Below are 19,065 nucleotides of genomic sequence, written 5' to 3'. Positions count from 1 at the left end.
GCATTATTGAGCTGCTGCCCAGAATACCAAATTCCACCATGGTAAGGGCTAAATAAGTAACACGATCACTTTGTCCTTTCTTTAGTGGAGTAAGAAGAAAGAAAGAAAAGAAAGAAAACAACTCATTTTGTTAAAACGGACTTTTCCATGTTATTTATCTTTTTCTTTCTAAATTTATACACATTGCAACAGCCTCTGGGCACGAGGACAGGGAATGAAATACAGTAACAGATTGGCTGAAATCAGATAAGCACCCGGCTCACCCTCTCGCCGGTGCTTCGCCACATTAGGCAGGAGCCTTGGAGAACAGATGAGCCTGCGCGGCCCGGGTCTTTTTTTAGGCTTCGGTTTGGTGACTATACAGGGCAATGGTTACTCAGTCTTCAAAAAAAGCCCCTCACAGGCCGGGGCTCAGTGTGTCCAGATGTTCCTGTCGCACACGGTATGCCCCTGGGGACGCTGCCCAGATTCTTTGCCACCGTGGGTGCTTTGATTTCCCCGGCCCCTCTCCTCCTGGCCGGCTGAGTTCCCATCTGCCGTGTCCACCGTGGAGCCTGTCCGTGGGGACAGGGCCACCCAGCTCTCCGTTGAGTTCTTTTAAGGTGAACGTTTTTCCTCTAGACAAACCGCTAAAGCATCTCTCTGGGTCCGAGCGTGATTGCGGTTTGTGTGTCTGCTTTCGTCCCATCATGTGGCCACGTGGCCCTGCCTCAGCTTGAAATGCGCCAGCGTCAGAATCAGGTGTGAGGAACTGGAGGTGGCTGGCTGGCCCCTGCCCATGGACTTCTCGACATGCCATGAATGACTCTAGGGGGACGGCTGTCACCTTAGCAGCGTTCCTCTGCAAGCCTGGCATGTGCCTCCTCCCAGCACGGAATACTGGGACCTTGTTTGCACTCCGATGACTTTCATCTTGGTATCACATGTGGCTTCCATCTTGTGGTGATGACCTGACGCCCGAGTCACCGGGCGGTCTGGTTGCCGGAGCTTTTGCAATTCAGAATTTCACTGCCCTGGTCACGTTTAAAATGATGGGGACAGCGTCAGAGGTTGCCTCATAGGTGAGGGAGCACAAGGGTAGGAGAAAGGGAAATTTACCACCATTACATTCCTTGGAGGCCTTTGGATTTTATCCCATGGCTGTGTTTTATCTATTAAAAATATAAATCAGGGGCACCTGGGTGGCTTAGTGGGTTCACTGTCCCACCTTTGATTTTGGCTCAGGTCATGAGCTCACAGTTCGTGAGATGGAGTCCTGCGCCAGTCTCGTGCTGAGCATGGAGCCTGCTTGGGATTCTCTCTCTCTCTCTCTCTCTCTCTCTCTCTCTCTCTCTCTCTCTCCCCCTCCTCCCCCCCCCCCGCTTGCATGTGTTTGTGCACTCTCTCTCAAATAAATGAAAATAAAAACTTAAAAAATATATATAGAAGTCAAGTGATAAGATATATAAAATGGAGGACATTCATTTCTTTAACACAGGTATATGCATTCCCCTGTTCTGAGCCAGGGACTGTGATAAAGTCCGGGACACAGCCTTGCACGAGGCATGGTCCCTGCCCGTGAGTGGCTCCCAGTCTTGGGGGAGGCAGCCAAGCAGCAGGCAGTTGCCATCTGGTGTGGCTGATGCTGGGGAGGGCTCCCCGCAGGGTCCGCTTCCAGTAGCAAAGCATTTGAATATGTGGCTTCAACCTTTCTTGCTGTTTCTACTTGATTTTGCAGTTGGAGCTTCCCGCAGCAAATATTTGATGACCATGTTGTCTCATATCTTTTAGCTAGAACAGGAGGTGTCATAGGAGAAAGGTGAAAGCTCCCAGTATCTGGAGACGGTGGCACCTCGGTGCTCAGTTACGGAAGGTCCACGCTTGGCTGAGCAGGGACCCTCTCTCCTCCAGCCCCAGGCCACATCTTCCGTGGGGTGTCCTGCTTCCTTCATTTGCTGGGACTTTCTTTCTTTTTTCTTTTTTTTCTTCTCATTTGCCCTTCCATTTTATTGGGGCTTTAGGTTAAAAGCTAATTGGACTGTCTTTTCATTGAGATAAATTCATGTAACATAAACTTAAACCATTTTAAAAGTGCACGATTCAGTGGCGTTCCGTGCATTCCCCGTGCTGTGCAGGCATCACCTCTATCAAATCCCAAAACATTTTCAGCACCCTAAAAGGAAACCTCATCTCCAGGAAGCAACTGTCCCCCTCTCCCCTCCCCCCAGTCCCCGCCAACTACTAACCTGCTTCCTGACTCTATGGATTTACCTATTTTGGGTATTTCCTATAAACAAAATCATCTAGTAAGTGACCTTTTGAGTCTGGCTTCTCTCACTCAACATAATGTTTTCACGGTCACCCACACTGTAGCCTGTCAGTATGTCGTTCCTTTTTATGGTCGAATAACAGTCCATCATGTAGATTATACCACAACCTGTTCATCCGTTCATCTGTTGATGGGCATTTGACTGTGGTGAGCCGTGCTGCTGTGGGGGCAGCTGGATTTTCAACTTCCTGTACTACTTCTTTGGGCCCCATGAGAGTTAGTGATTGTCGTTGCTGTCATTCATCGCGGTAGAATAGTATGTCTGTCTTCACCTCCTGAATTGTCCCCGAGGTGATCTAAGTCACAGGTGTGGCATGCCACCCTTCCGATCAGAAACACGTGATAGCTTGTCCCATCCCTCCCTCTTTTTCCTTTCTTTTTCTTTTGTTTTGTTTCCCTTTTCCTCCCATGATGAAATTGACTTCATCGGTGATCATTTTTGCAGTATGCAGCACCTTGCAGACTCCTTGAAAATCAAACTGTACAGACAAATGTGGAAAAGGAAATAAAAGGCACTTAAAGCCCCGCCCTCCTGAGACAGCTGACTACCCATTGACATCATAGAGACCATCTTTTCATGTATCTCTTTGTGAATAAATGCATGTATATTTACGTAAGTTTCAAGGAATGGGATAGTATCGTATGTGTTTACTATAGATATTCCCACTCATTTTTCTCCCCTCCATTGGCTCCCCACCCCGTCTTTGTTTTCTCAACCCTCAAACCCAGGGCAGCAACCAAGTGTGGCCCAGGCCCAGGCCCTCGTGTCGGAGAGCTTGGGTTTGGGTCCTGGGTCTGCCAGTTACCAATTGTGTGATCCTGGCAAGTCATTGACCTCATATGCCTCGGTTTTTCCTTCTGCAAAATGGGGCTAATAATCACACCTCTCTCAGGTAATTGTGAGGCTTATTTGCCAAACCACATAAGGTACTCAGAACAGAGCCCAGCACTGGAGCTTATTACGTGGCCGCTGTGTGCTTCTGTGCTGTCCCCACCACCGTATGCTCAGGGGTTTCCAGGCACAGGGGAAGCAACAAAGTGTACAGAGAAAGGCCTTTTGGCTTCCAGAAACTTCCAGAAACTAATTAGGGAAATTAAATAGAAAGACACAAAAGGACACTGATTAGAGAAGACTGGTTAGCCCAAGGCATGCTAACCACAGGTGGACAGACTGGGTAGGCTGCCGCAGTGTTTGTAGGTGGAGGGCCAGTGCGAGAGGAGGAACACTAGTTCCTGAATTGGCTCTTCAGGGACTGCTAGGAATTAAAGTCTCAGAGCAGAGAGACACCTTCATCCTCAGGACTGTGAGGGTGTGAGGGTGTGAGGCCTGAGGACGTGGGAGACAAGGGCTCACTCTCATGGAGGAGCGGGAGGAGAGGACACCAGACGGGCACAGGGCTGGGTTGGGAACCCCCGACATCTTGGGACAGACTGCTTGCGCCCTTCGCTGATGGGATCCGGCCGTGCCCTGCCGCGGCTGGTCTGTGAGCAGGTCCTGCTTGCCATAGCAACACTGCACAGACCTTCCTTTATGCCAGCTGGGACCTTGCGTGAGCAGAAGCCAACAACCGTCCTTCTGCCGCTGACCTGGGCCCCTCAGCACCCCTGCACCGAGGGGGTCCCTCTGCCGCAGCACCTGGTGCACCTTCCCCTTCCCTCCCCGCATCACTGACACCTTTGGGTGTTGTGCAGCTCTGTGCGGACCCAGCCTTTTAGGAACAGTGCCTTCGCGGGGAGCAGAGCCACCTTGACCAGAAAACTGTTTGTCTCTGTCTCTCTCTTCAGTTGTGTTCCTTCAAGATGGAAGGCTCCCCTCCCGTCTCGAGATCGGCCGCCTCTGTGTGTGTGCCCATGGAATGCCTTGCTCTCTTTCAGGGCAGCGCACAGCCAGATAACCGGGCAGGAGCCTTGTGTAAAGGCAGTACAAACCAGAGGTTTCCCACATCCTCGTTGTGACAGGCTTAAATATAAGCACGGTGTTTACCGTATCTCCGGCGCCATGAGTTTTCGTGTTTTTAGAAGACTAATTGTGAGCCCTGCTGAAAGGTTTGTGTAGGAAGGAACACTTCTTTCTTCCCCTTCAATTTAAACAGCAGCACTAGTTGGCATGACAACCCGTGCTATTAAAAGTAAAGCAACAAGCCCCGCTTCCTCTGTTTTTTTCAGAATGAACCCAAACTGCGAAGTAGGTTTGTTTCTTGAATTTGACTATTAATGGCTCCCTCTTGACAGAATGTTAGGGGGTCCTTTTGGGAAGGGTGTACGTGTCCCCTCTACATAGAGACGGCAGCTTTAAAGACAGAAGTGGTATTTTTGTCTTTCGTTTTGAACTCCCAATTCGTTTCTGGTAAATCTCAACAACATTATAGTTCTGTGGGTAGAACTGTCTGGCTAGTGCTTATACCAAAGGGACATTTACACATTCCTAACCCAAACACTCATTTAATCAGGGAGCATGTGAAAGACACTTGAATGTCTAAGTCTGTGGAACAGGCCTACCATTTGTCAGTTTATATTAGAGTTTGGTGTTTCGTGCAGCCCCACTTGGGCTACAGAAGCCCAGCCTTGACCTAGGTGCCCAGCTCGCTAGGAGGCATCAGTGTGGCCTGACCACTAGACGCGTGGCCTTCTGAGAGATCAAGGCAGAATGTTTAGTGCATGGTAGGTGTTCAGTAGAAACTTGCTGAATAAACTCAAAGCCAATGGACATTCTCGTCCTGCTCCCTTTTCTTTGATTTTCAAGATAAACTTTCCCTGGATATGCAGTGAGTATATCTTCCCAGGTGAGTCCAAAGAGTAAAGGTCATTTAGCTGGGAAATAGGTAACAGAGGAAGAGCCGGGCCCAGCATGGGCCAGAGCACCTACAGATCCCCACTCTGGTCCAGCTCTGGGGGTCACCCAGCAGGGATCGGCTATGTCACGTTTGTGTGACAGGCCTGCCCCAAAGAATCTCACCTCCTGACGTGGCCCCTGGCACCTCCATGTCCACCATTATGGAAACGTTTTTGAATTAAGTATCATTGCTCTGTTTTTATGGCCCTCAATAAATTTTAATGTGCCATTTTAACCTTTTTAAGGTATACAATTCAGTGATTTAATTGCGTTCACGATATTGTACAGCCTTCATGACTATTTCCAAATCGTCCATCACTCCAAACAGAAAGTCTTTACCCATTGAACAATAGCTCCCTCTTTCCTCCTCCCCAACCCCATAACCTGTTAACCTCTGATCTACTTTCTGTCTCTATGAGTTTGCATCATGTGAAGGGAACCATGCCGTCCTTGTTTTTTATGTCTGGCTTATTTTACCTCGCCTAATGTTTTCAAGATTCCTCTCTGTTGTGTAACACGTCTGATCGCGTGTATCAGACTTCATTCCTTTTTTTGTCTGGGGAATATTCCTTTGTATGTATACGCCGCATTTTATTTATCCATTCATCTATCGGTGGACGTGTTCAGTGTTTCCACCTTTTGACTGCTGTGAATAATGCTGCAGGGAACATTGGCAAACACATATTGGAGTTCCTGGTTTCAGTTCTGTAAAGTCATATATACAAGAGTGGAATTGCTGGCTCATACGGTAATTGTTTAACTTTTTGAAGAACTACCAAACTGTTTGCCACAGCAGCTGCACCATTTGACATTCTCAGTGGCAAGGCACAAGGGTTCCCAGTTCTCCACATCCTCACCAACACTTGTTATTTTTGCTTTGTTTTGTTCTCTCGTAGCCATCTTAGTAGTTGTGAAATGGTATTTCATTGTGGGTTTGATTTGCATTTCCCAAATGACTAATGCTGTTGAATATCTTTTCATGTGTTTTTGGGCCATTTGTGTGTCTTGTCTGGAGAAATATCTATTCAAGACCTTTGTCCATTTAAAAAAAGTTTTTTTAATGTTTTTATTTATTTTTGAAATAGAGAGAAAGAGACACAGTGTGAGCGGGGGAGGGGCAGAGAGAGAGGGAGACAGAATCCGAAGCAGGCTCCAGGCTTTGAGCTGTCAGCACAGGGCTTGAACTCACGAGCCATGAGATCATGACCTGAGCTGAAGTCAGACACCTAACCGACTGAGCCACCCAGGTGCCCCTGACCTTTGCCCATTTTAAACTTGGGTTTTTGTCTTTTTGTTGTAGAGTTATGGGAATTCTTTCTTTATTGTGCATAATAAACCCTTAACAGATAATGATTTGCAAATATTTTCTCCCATTCTGTAGGCTGTCTCTCCATTTTCTTGATAATGTCCTTTGATGCACAAAAGCTTTTCATGCTGATGACGTCTACTGTGTCCATTTTTTTCTTTTGCTGTTCATGCATTGGGTGTCATAGCTAAGAATCCATTGCCAAATCCAAGGTCATGATTTACTCCTATGTTTCCTGTAAGGATTTTATGGTCTTTGCTCTTACTTTTAGAATGTTGATCCATTTTGAGTTAACTGTTATATACAGGTAGGGATCCAACTTCATTCTTTGCATGTGGAAACCCAGTTGTCCTAAAAACATTTGTTGAGAGACTGTTCTTTCCCTCATTGAATGGACTGGGCACCGTGGTGGAAAACCAGCTGGCCATAGATGTGTGGGTTTCTTTCTGGGATCTCAGTTCTGTTCCATTGGTCTATATGTTTATTCTTATGTCCGTACCACACTGGTTTGATTACTGTAGCTTTGCAAGCTTGGAAATCAAGAAGTTTGAGTCCTCCAGCTTTGCTCTTTTTCGAGATTGTTTTGCCTATTCAAAACAATGCAAGTCTGTGCAAGTCCACATGAATTTGAAGATTGGCTTTTCCATTTCTGCAAAAAAGACTTGTTAGAGTTTTCATAGAGATTGTGTTGACTCTGTAGGTCATTTGGAAAGTGTTGCCCTCCTGACAATATCTCATGTTTTGATATCAGATCTTAGTTTGAATCTCAATTCTGCTACTTTATGTGCTGATTATAAACGTAGGCAGATTCCTTTACCTCTCTACACCAGTCCCCTTACGTGGAAAATACAGGTAATGATAGGACCTACCTCTGAGGGTTATTGTAAGGATTGATGGGATAGTGTATGCAAAGTGTGTGTTGCTGTTCTTATTGGTGGTGGTGATCATGTGCTTTCTCAAGTAAAATCCCCTCTGTAATTACCCTGGCAGATAATGCTTGAGTTTTGGTAGGGTCTTTCATTGTACAGTGGAAAAACTCAGCCTTGGAGTCCAAGCATATCTGAGTTCAAATCCTGGCACTACACTTTCCTAGCTTGTGATTTTGGAAAGAGTTAGCCATTCTTTTTTTTTTTTTTTTTTTTAAACGTTTATTTATTTTTGAGACAGAGAGAGAGACAGAGCATGAACGGGGGCGGGGCAGAGAGAGAGGGAGACACAGAATGGGAAGCAGGCTCCAGGCTCTGAGCCATCAGCCCAGAGCCCGACACGGGGCTCGAACTCACGGACCGCGAGATGGTGACCTGAGCTGAAGTCGGACGCTTAACCGACTGAGCCACCCAGGCACCCCAAGAGTTAGCCATTCTGGACTCCCACCTCAAAGACCGTCATAAAACTTGGTGAGACAATAGGTATAAAATAGCACAGCTTTTGATATGTGATATGTACCATTCCATTTCTCTCTGGTTAGTAGAAAGGATGGATCTGAAGTTTGTCTCCTATAACTTCCATCTATTCTGTCTCTTTGGAACAATAGAGCAAGTTGGGTTCTGCCTCAGTGACAGGCAGCTGTTATGCCGTCTTCTTTCCTCCAGCCTAAAGTGCCCCGTGCCTTTAGTTTGGGGGTTGGCAAACGTTTCTATAAAGGGCCAGACACTAAACATTTTAGGCTTTGAGGACCAAGAGGCAAAATCAAGGATATTATGTAGGTATGACGAGAAAGGAAACAAATTTCCACAGAATTTTTATTGATTACATTCCAACTGTAACAATGAATACAACTTTCTGTGATACAGGTCCACTAATGAGAAGAACGGGATTATTTTGGAGGATGACATTTCACTTAATTTGGGTTCAAAGTTGGTATTTCTGCTCATCAAATTGATGGCAAATGTTCGTCTATAAAGGACTCCTAGCTTTTGGACTCTATGCCAACAGGCAGCAGGTGTGGTTTGGCTCACAGGCCATACTACGGTAGCCCTTCCTAACATGATGCCAGCTCCAGGTTCTTGGCACTTTACTGTACTCTTCCCAAGCGCTTCCTTGTTTGGGTGGCCTCCTAAAAGCATATCTGGAAGAGTGGGTCGCCACTTGACCCAGGTTTATTCCTTCCTTCAAGCATTCGCTGAGCATCTGTTTCGTGTGTGACACTCCCCTGGTCTGCTGTTACCTTGACTCCTCACTTCCCTCCCCCAGCCCTTGCATGGGTGAAGCGGCAGCCGTGGTCGAAGGGCAAACACCCGGCACCCCCACCCAGGGCAGGTGGACTGAAAACAGATGAAGACCCAAGGTTAGAAGCAGTTGAGGAGGAGGTAGATGAACAGGATGCCCGTTTCTTGAATTTAGTGATTCATTTTGCAAGAATAACAGCTACATGAGCGCAGCGGCAGATGGAATCGTTTTTGATTAGGACCCTGGAGACCCTTTACTCGCAAGGCAAACTTGATCAAGTCACTTCATAGAGTTGAGCAGAGAGCGTGCCAGAGGATGGTGTCCAGCGTTCAAAGTCTACAATAAAGTCGGTAACCTTTGGAAACCAGCCTGCTCTCTATTCCTCCCACCATGGCCAGAAGCAGTGGTACCCTTTGGTTTAAGCACTTGTCTGAACAATAAAGGTTTGAGACTCCTCAGCTTGGAGCGGTATTGGTGTTTGAAAGCAAAAAGATAAATGGGATGGGGGCACAGATGTGGGGTTCACTCTGTTTTATTTCTCATTTCTGAGGGGGAAACTTGAGTGAGACTTGACGGACCTCATCTATTTCCTCACAACCTGGGTGGGGGAACTTTTATTGGTAGCTGAGAGTCCCAGAAGCATGACTTTTAGAAGCTTCTCCTGGACTCAGACTCTCGTAGAGTAGATCTCTCAAGTAGATCTGTAATTTGTACTCTTATTTTTAGTTAATATAGAAACAGGGGCTCGGAACTGAGTGTCAAAGCTCTAATTTCAGATCTGCCCCTATGTGACCCCTGGGCAGGCCCTGTTTTCTCTCTGGGTCTTAGTTGCCACATCTGTAAAGTAAGAATAGGGCTGGGCAGTCTCCAGGGTCCCAACATGCTCTCTGATGATGTCGTTCTGTGGGTCTAAGATATTGGTCCAAAATGTGTAAATTGCTTAGATAGTTTCTCATTGTTAAAAGTAAAGAGGTGAAATATTATCCATACGCCACGTTAAAGTTAAAACAAAAAACTACAATTTTATACAGCTGCAAAGGATTACATTTATCAACGAACTCATTAAGTATATATGATGTAGAAAAGAAAATTCTCCTAAACCACTGGAGGATCTGTGTTACAAGAACTTTTAGTTAGGATATGGCCAACCTGTTCACGACGGTGAATAATGAAGACAGCTCGGTGTGTTATTTGTTCTATTTTAATACCGATGGATTTGAGACATAAGCTCCAGGGTAAAGCTGAGGGGTATCTGATTATTTTATTCCTGTCCCCTCCCCCATGGGTTTTGGCTGCTGGATCTCACTCTTGAATTCCAAAAATAGGCTTTGGCTTTTCCTTGCTCGTGGCATTGTCCTGCTGTCACTGCCACGCACCCAGTTCATGTAGTTGGGCTTTGGGTACTAGGAAGGTAATCGCTACATCCCTTGCCTGGGCCAGAAGAGCTTCTCATTCCTGGAGCCCCCTCAGGACTGGCTGGTTTATGTAGAGCCAAAATAGACTGGAAAGGGCGAGCCCTTGCTCCCAAAGGGAAGCGACATTTTCGCAAGTGGCATTTTGACTACCGCTCAAATGATTAGGATGCCGTTTAGAGTCTAATTATTGCTCTACAAAATATTCGCGGTATTAAATGAACATGACCTGGGGTGTAGCGAGCTGGCAGAGGTGTGATTACAGCGAATGGACCTGCCTTTCCTGGTAGACGTAATGCTACTCCCAAACCCCCCTTCTTTTCTTGCAAGGGAGGCGATCTGGAGATGTCACCTGCCACCTGGGGTGTGTGGCCCAGGCATCATCTGCCCCACGTCCCTCTGCCCCGGCCACGCTGCCACCTCTCGACCCAACACCACACGTGGGAAAGGGCTGGCATCTGGCTGGCATCTCTCCCCTTCCCCTCTTCCTTCGCCATCTACCGGCACCCCCGCGCCATCTACAGGGCCCTCGGCCTCCCCTTCGTGCCCCCTTCAGATCAGACCCGAGCCCCTCAGCGTCAGCTACTTTTCCTCATTTCATCAAAGCACCATCAACAGCAACGCGTTTATAGCGTTGGCTCTGTGGTGGCCACTCTTTCAAGTATTTGTCCACTTAACCCCATGACAACCCATGGCTGGTGAGTAGGGAGTTTGGATGAAGCCTGGGCAGCTGGCCCCAGGGCTGGCCTTCAGCACGTGACTGCTCTCTCTCTCTTGGCCTCACGGGCTCCTCTCCCCTTCCGGCCGCCGGCCCCCGCCGGGCCTGGGGATTGAAGCGGCCTCTCACGTGCCCCTGGCACACAAACACCCACGTCTTAGACTGGAACCGTTATTGAAATATGAATGTTCTTATTTTGTCTGACTTTATTTTACAGCATGTATGGATTGCCATCTCCCTCGGTCCATTAAAACTGGGAAATGTTTACTTCGCCCTATACAGATATGATTAGTGGGTGTTTAAAAAGGGTAGTCAGGTAGAACCGGGGTGAGCAAACACCTCACCTAAGGAGCGGAAGCCGTGGATAGCAAATGCCTCCAGAGATGACTCAAGTGCCTTTTTATTCAGATGCATCCTTTGGGAGAGGGCTTCCGTTCGTTGTCGAGGTATGTTGACTTGAGCTGCTTCGGGGCTATATAATCCCCGTGTTTAGGGGGCCACGGGGAGGACATGCTATATACCCAAGAGGTAGGCTTGGCCTCAAGCTTTCACAAGCATCTGGAGCTGTCTAGGCACTTTCTCAGAGACAGCGTGCCGTCACCGTATATAAGATGCCAAGAGCCTCGGGAGGACAAGAGCCCTCAGCTGTGATGCCGGAGCTCAAACCCCTCAGAATTGGGGGCGAAGGGCTACTTTGTAGCTGTTGGCTTGTATTTCCTAATTTTGTGACACACCTGGACTAACTTTAGGAAACCGGTTTCATTATGGGAGGGAGGTCCAAAGCGGGAGGGGCCCATGAAGGATGCCACAGTGGAGGGGACATGCCTGAAGGACACGAACTGAGCACCTTTGCTTGACTGTGGTGCTGGTGGATATCATGGGGTCTGGGAGGTTTCTTGAAAATTCTGCAAGCCGGAAAGGCCTCAGTGCTTTGAAGCCTCGGGGATCCCAAAGAGGCCACGGGAGCGAGGGCCCCATTAGCAGTAAAAAATATTGCTGAATCTGCAGAACAGTTCAGGTGAGCATGTGGCATTTTGGGGGGCCTTTTATTTTAGCTATCCTTTGCTTTATGCGGCAAGAGTGGGACTGATAAGTGTGGCTGGCCTGTCTGTAATTAAAGTCGCAGAGGCAGGGGAGTGTTGTGGTTGAGGGCTCTGACTCTGGAACCAGACCTCCCGGATTCAGGTCCTGCCTCTTCCACCAGCTCACTGCGACCTGGCACGTCTGTGCTCCAGGGAGGACCGTCATAGTGCCGGCTTGTCCTTGGAGGGTTGTGAGGACGAGCAATGAGGCAGTTCTTGTAAAGCAATGAGACTAGCTCCCGGCTACAGAGTCAGTATCCTATAGTAAGGCTCGTCGTTGTAGTCTATTCAGGCTGCTGTAACAAAATTCCACAGACTGGGTGGCTTCTAAACAGTAAGCAGTTATTTTTTACCATTCTGGAGGCTGGAAGTCCAAGGTCGTAGCTCTAACAGATTTGATGTCTGGTGAGGGCCGACACTTCTGGGTTGCAGGCTTCTTGCTGTGTCCTCACACGGTGGAGGGGGCAAAGGATCTCTTCTCTCTTATGAGAGTATCATTCCCATTCCTGAGGGTTCCACCTTCATGACCTAATCACCTCCCAGAGGCCTCACGTCCTGACACCATCCTAGTGGGGGTTAGGTTTCAACGTATGAATTTGGGACACAAACATTCGGTCCGTACCACTTGTTAAGGAAATAGATAATTAACATATGTTCTAGTCTGATTCTATAAAGTGTGCTATTTTCAAGGATCTCAGATTGAATCCTTTTCTAAGATGAGAAAGCATTTTGTAAAGTAATTATTTCTGATATATTATAAATTTGAACTTTAATATTCAGATTTTCATTAAGTTTAGATAAAGTGATGGGAATTATACAGTTTTGCTTCTTAATGTAAGAATGTTAAATTTTTAGGGGCGTCTGGGTGGCTCAGTCAGTTAAGCCTCAGACTTCAGCTCAGGTCATGATCTCATGGTTTGTGAGTTCGAGCCCTGCGTCGGGCTCTGTGCTGACAGCTCAGAGCTTGGAGCCTGCTTCGGATTCTGTGTCTCCCTCTCTGTCCCTCCTCACTCGTGCTCTCTCTCTCTCTCTCCCAAAAATAAATAAACATTAAAAAAAATTTTTTTAAAAAGAATGTTAAATTTTTATCAAGAACTAATAGCTAACTTTTATTTAGCACTTACTAGCCAGTATCTGAGCTACTGTTCTTATTGCTTACGTGTATTAACTAATTTAATCTTCCTGATAACTCTCTACATTAATTACTATTATATTTCCCATTTTACCACGAGGAGTCTGGATAGAGAGGGGTTAATTGGCTTGCCCGAATCCACACGCCCCATCTGTGGTGGTGCCTGGCTTTACTTCCAGCTACTGTTCAGGTTGTGAATTCCCTATTCTGGAAGGTCCCCGGGCAGAACTAGTACAACTACTTGCTGGGGGCTAGGAGGCAGGGCTTGCTTGTAAGAGCCTGAAGCATCTGATTGGTCGTACCTTTAGGGCTTTGATTGTAGGTAGCAGAAGCTGACGAGTTCACTCCGGCGGAAAAGGCAGTCGTCCCTGTGTGCTGCTCACAGGATCCACAGAAGGCTGAAGAATGGGTCTGAGCAGAAATTAGGAAGGCAAGGTCCCTGGCTCAGTTTGGGAGGACACCGTTCCTTCCTTCCAGGGCCTCCACCAACCCTTCTTCTACTGTGGCCCCCAGGCCCTCCCCTCCCTGCTCCAGATGCAAAGCTCCGGCAGGAGCATCTGATTGGCTGAGTTTGGGCCACGTGACCCACTCCTATCGCTTCTGTCCTTCATTCATCCTTAGGCCTTACTACAGGGAGACAGAGAGGCTGCTTTCCTCCAATGTCGGGTATCCCCAACTCTTGAAACAAAAAAATCAGAAGTGTTTTGAGGTGATGGGAAGCCAAAACGACAGAGATCTCTCCTTTGGAGACTTCAACTGGACGTTTCTCAAGTTCCCTCGTAGCCCCAAGATTCTCCAGGTCTACTTTTTAGGAGGGCTGGTATTTTCCTGGTGCCATGGCTGGTAGCACGTGGAATGGAGCTCTGTACCAATTGGGCCTCCAGTAAGTGTTTTTCGCTGAGTATAATGAGTATGTTAGCCTTTGGCACAAAAGAAAATAAGGATGCACACTTATTTATAGCATCTAGCTTTTTGATTCAGAACAGGCTGTTTCAGCTGCTGAGCTCCTTTTGTTTATCGGGAAAACAGTTGATATTTATCATTCCTCTTAGCAAAAGGAGGAAGAAAAGCGTTCAAACATTTAAATGTTTCTGTGTACATATTTAAGTACTTAGTGGTCATATTGCAGTGAACTGGTTCCGTAGAGCTGTTAGGACAAACCTCATTTTTGATTGTCATCTGCGACCTTCTCCACGCGCCGGATCCTTTGCCTAATTCCTGCAGTGTGATCATGTTTTCCGTTTCCTCCTCCTCCGCCGTCCCTCATCCCCCAACTCAGTTTCCAAGCACTGTTGGCTTTTCACTGCTTGGTGTTCTCTCCTTAAGAGCCGTCCTCCCCCACCTCTTCCCAGCTCCTACCACCCCACACCTGGATGAGGTCTCCCTTCACGCATCTTGCCTACTTGATGTTTTCAGCAGGCTGCTTTAGTTTTTGTTCCCACAGTGCTTCTTAAAGGCACAGTGAGGGCTTTTTAGGGCCCTTCTTAAGGGTTTCCTGTTCTTATCAGTATAGCAGAGCCGCTAAGGGGGCTCTGGGGTCAGGTTCGGATCCCAGCTCTGCCATTTAGTGTCTGTGTTAGTGAGAGGTGCAGCCAGATGTAATCAAAAAAACCAGCTCACAGTGACTTAGCCAAATATGAGTCAGTTTCTCCCCCCACAACAACAGCAACACGTCTGGAAAGAGGCTGCAGTCACAGCCACAGCATGTCACAGCCTCAGGGGCCCAGTGCTTTCTCTTTCTGCTCAGCCATTCTAGAGAGTGGCTCTTGTCCTCATGCTTCAGCGTTCCTGGCTACGTCCCAGGTGGGAGGGAGGGCCAGGGCTGAGGGCAGAGCGTGCAGTAGCCCAGAAAGCCCTCCTCTTAGAGAGCCATGCCGGAAGCCTCACCCAGCGGCCTCTGCCGACATCACATGATCCAGAATGAAGTCACATGTCCAACCCCCCAGATTTTGGCTAAGCAGTTTGCCAGTGTGATCGCAATGAGGAACCAAATATTCATCTTACTTGGGATCTGCAGATCCCCATCCTATCCCGTCACCAGGTGTGCAGTAGGTGCTTCTTAACTGCTTATCGCTTTACCTTTTAATATATTTTTATTGGGGTAGGTTTTCACAGTGAACCAGCTAGCATAATATCTGCTGTGACCTTCTCTGTAAATACTACCTAAAATTCTGGAATTCTTTTCTCTCCTCTCCCACCTTCTCACTTCGCCTTTATTATTTCCTGCCATTCGTTCGTCACCCTCTCTGTGGCTCCTTTGTTCCTCCCTCAGCCCCTAGCCCCCTACCCATCCCTGAATGTCTGCCTGTTAGTCCTGAGACTTCCGTAGTTGCTCTCCTCTGCCCCAGGCTGGCCACAGAGCATCACTAGAGAGAATTGGCAGCAGGTGCTGCAGGTGCCATTGCACACACACCAGCCTCTAAGGTGACACTGGTGTCTGTCTGTCTCAGGGTGAAGTTGATGTTTAAAGCTTTTCTGTCTTTTTTAAAAAACTCCCAGCCCTATTCTGTTTCCCTGCTCCTACACCCACCTTAGCCCATCTTTACAGAGGAAACAGTGGCTGGGAAGGACAGCTGCTGGGAAGGGTCTCTCCTCTTTATCTTAAAGAGCCTGTGTCCTTAAGAGAATGCCTTCCACCAGGGGCCCGTCTATTCCAGGGACCTGGCTCTCTCTGGTCCTGGGGGACCTAATTTATCTCCTCGGTTTCTTCTCTGACTTTCTTCTGCTTGTTCGTCTCAAGTTGTCTCCATGGAAAGATAGGTGCATAGATAAGTCACTGTTCTTCCATTTGCAGACTCCCCTCCTTCTTTTCTCTGCTCATTAGGCCCCCGCAGCCCGGCATCCTCCTGCACCGCATCCCAGAACCGTGCTTTCCGGAGCTCGGCCACCTGCTGCCGGGTCCGGGGCCCCTGGGCCTCCCGCACTCTGACCGTCTCCTCGTCCCCGTCCTGAGACTTGTCTGTGTCTCCTTTCCTGGTCCCGAAGTAGAGATGCTTCCCACGGTCCTGCCCGAGCTGCCCTTTCTCCGAGCACTCCTTTGATGTTCTTCAAAACCTCTTCTGATGGCTTCAACTGTTTTCTCAAATGTACTTTTCCCCCAGTTATTTTTACTGTGGTAAAATACATGTCTTACCTTCTTAACCATTTTAAAGTCGTGCAGTGCAGTGGCATTAAATACATTCACAATGTTGTACAGCCATCAGCACCATCTATCTCCAGAAATCTCTTCATCTTGTAAAACTGGAACTGTCCCCATGAAATGCTACCTCCCCCATCCCCCTCCCCGAGCCCCTGGCACCCACCATCCTGCTCTCTGTCTTTGTGATCTTGACTCTTCTGAGTACCTCATACAAGTGGAATCATATGGTATTTATGTTTTTGTGACTGGCTTATTTCACATGCAACAGAATTTCCTTCCTTTTTAATCTGAGGCTGGATAATATTCCATTGTATGCTTATATCTCACACATTTTGTTTATCTTTTCATCCATTGATGGACACTTGGGTCCCTTCCATGCTTTAGCTATTGTGAATAATGCGGGTATGAACATCAGTGTGCAGATACCTGTTTGGGTCCCTGCTTTTAATTCTTTGGGGTCTGTCTTTATGCCAGTACCATACTGTTTTGATAGCTGTAGCTTTGTAATAAGCTTTGGAATGAGGAAGTGTGAGTCCTCCAACTCAGTTCTTTTTTATCATTGTTTTGGCTATTCTGAGTCCCTAGAGATTCCATGAATTTTAGGATAGGTTTTTTTTTATTTCTGCCAAAAAAAAAAATGCCATTGGGATTTTTATAGGGATTGTGTCAAATCCTCAGATCACTTTGAATAGTTCTGACATCTTAATAATAGTAAATTTTCTAATCCATAAACATGGGATGTGTTTCCATTTATTTATGTCTTTAATTTCTTTCAGCTCAAATGTATGTCTTTTTTTAGATTTTTCTCTTGAGGCCCCAGATTGTCTCTAATTATCATCAGTAACCACATGACACCTCAGACTCACCATGTCCTTTACCAAGCTCATTAATAAAACACATTTCTTCCCCAAATTCTCTCTTTATTCTAAAAATTTTCTTTCTCTCTCTCATAAACACACACACACACACACACACACACACACACACACACACACACACACGCATATGTGTGTGTTTACACAAGGGTCTTCTCTGTCATGGGTTTGCTCCCAAGTATACAAGCCAGAGACTTTGGAGGCCTCCTTCAGCCTCTACACCTCACCAGTCATCCCTCCCCCCTCCTTGGCTGCCCTGTCTTTGCTGAAGTCTCTAGACCATTCTATCCACCTTATTCCTGGTCTATCTTCATGCTGGTCACACATCCCTCTCCCCGCCCCCCAAATGATCCTTCTAAAGCTCTGATGTGATCATATCACTCTGTGCATAGTGAAGCCTATTGTAGATTACCCACCTAGGTGGGTCCTGAGGTGACAAAGTCAGGATTTCTGCCCTTGATGGTTTTTCACAGTGGAATGTGGCTGGGCTGGGGCAGGAAAGTTGAAGACCGTGATATTAACATACAGTTATGAACTTGAGGAGCACCACCAAGCCTGGGGTGGAGGAGGGAGATGGAACATCTTTGAAAAGGAGCTGCCATGTCAGACTCTCAGTGACATGGGCCCAGCCTATGCCAGCCTCGCAGCCTCATTCTGCCCATTCCTGCCTGTGTGCCCTGGGCTGCCTTTATTACTGGACCATTTGCTATCATCGAGTCAAAGCATTCCCTCTCACCTCCACATCTCTGCTTATACCCCCCTCTTCCAGATCAGAGCTGCATTTTTTTTCTTCCTCATTAATCAAGGCCCAGCTCAAGTAGCATTTTTCCAGGATGCCATTTCTCAATTCTGTGATTACTTGCCCATTGTTGGGGCACATATCAGTCTGGGCCTTGTGTTTGAGTTGTTTATGTACGTGCCTTTTTCTTTGTACTGGATGAAAAACTACTTAGTCAACTGTGGATGGTCCTGGCTTCTGGCACAGTGACTCATACCCTGTGGGAGCTCCTCAGGAGGGGTCTGGTGGAGGATTAAGTCTGACGCATTCGAGGGAAGCAGATTTTGTAGGACTTACCTTAATACGTGTAGACACAAACTCACACGTATCCCGTTGTGACACTGGCAGTTCTCAGATGTCTGCATTTATTCTTCTTTCCAACCAGTGCTTGGAAAGAGCCATGAAGTTTGCCTTTGAGGAGTTCCAGCTGTGGTACCAGTTTGCTCTGTCCCTCATGGCCGCCGGAAAAGTGAGTTGCCCTTTGATGCGTATTCCTCTGTCTCAGTGCTTCATGTCTTGGAATTCCAGGGGGTGATATCACACCTTGCAGATGTCTACACCGACTATCTGAAACTCTCCTGTGGTCATTTATAACTAAGTCATCACATGTAATGATTTGGGAGCCAAACACGGACATGCCACTGAGAAGAGAAATTCTGAAATATTTGCCCTTTTTTGGCCACTGTAACTTTGTCGTGTGAAGGCGGGACTTAAGCTAAGGCTGGTTCTCCCAGCGACCCTTTCACTCATTTGGAAGTATAAACATATTCCTGGAGGGGGAAATCATTCCGTTGTCTTTAGCAAGGCATTATATCAGGCAGCGTAGGATCCTGGTTGAAAGCTTGGGCTGTGGAGCCTTGCTGCTGGAGTCGAGGCCTGGAGCTGCCCTCACAGCTATCACTGAGGGCAGGCCACTTAGTATCTCCATTTCCTCCTCGGCAAAGTGGAGACCTAACGGAGCCTCCCTCACAGAACCGTTATCAGGTAAATGAGGTAAAACCCCTAAGATGCATAGAATAGCACCCCCCCCCTCCCCGCCTCGCACAGGTACACACACAATAAAGGTAGTAGCCACCATTCTCGTTAATTTGGGCCATTTAGCGAAGCTGCCATCTAGTGCCTTGTTAAGTCTGAGATATGAGATTATTTGGGCCAAGTGGAGACAGAAATTGAGTATGGCGTACTTTAAATTGTACCGTTTATTCTTCATGATAACTGAAGCCTTCGCTGCCTTTATTTATTTATTTTTTCTTATTTTTGCAACGGCGACACAAGTAAGGAAGAAAATTAGGGCGATTCCAGGGAAGCATTTC

At 47.2% G+C, this 19,065-nt stretch overlaps 1 protein-coding gene across 11 annotated transcripts in view; it reads left to right on the top strand.

Moving 5' to 3' along the window:
• TTC7B (tetratricopeptide repeat domain 7B) overlaps positions 1–19,065 on the top strand; it is a 253,786-nt gene that overhangs the window by 126,322 nt on the left and 108,399 nt on the right. For all 11 annotated transcript variants that reach the window (XM_042990364.1, XM_042990375.1, XM_042990367.1 and 8 more), the window contains one exon: positions 18,138–18,221. In XM_042990364.1, the coding sequence (XP_042846298.1) occupies positions 18,138–18,221 (84 nt within the window). The remainder of the gene's footprint in view (positions 1–18,137; positions 18,222–19,065) is intronic.

This window comes from Panthera tigris, chromosome B3 (genome assembly GCF_018350195.1).
Source record: "Panthera tigris isolate Pti1 chromosome B3, P.tigris_Pti1_mat1.1, whole genome shotgun sequence".
Classification (NCBI taxonomy): Eukaryota; Metazoa; Chordata; class Mammalia; order Carnivora; family Felidae; genus Panthera; species Panthera tigris.
The sequence above is the reverse complement of the archived record's forward strand: the minus strand, read 5'-3'. Positions and strand labels throughout refer to the sequence as shown.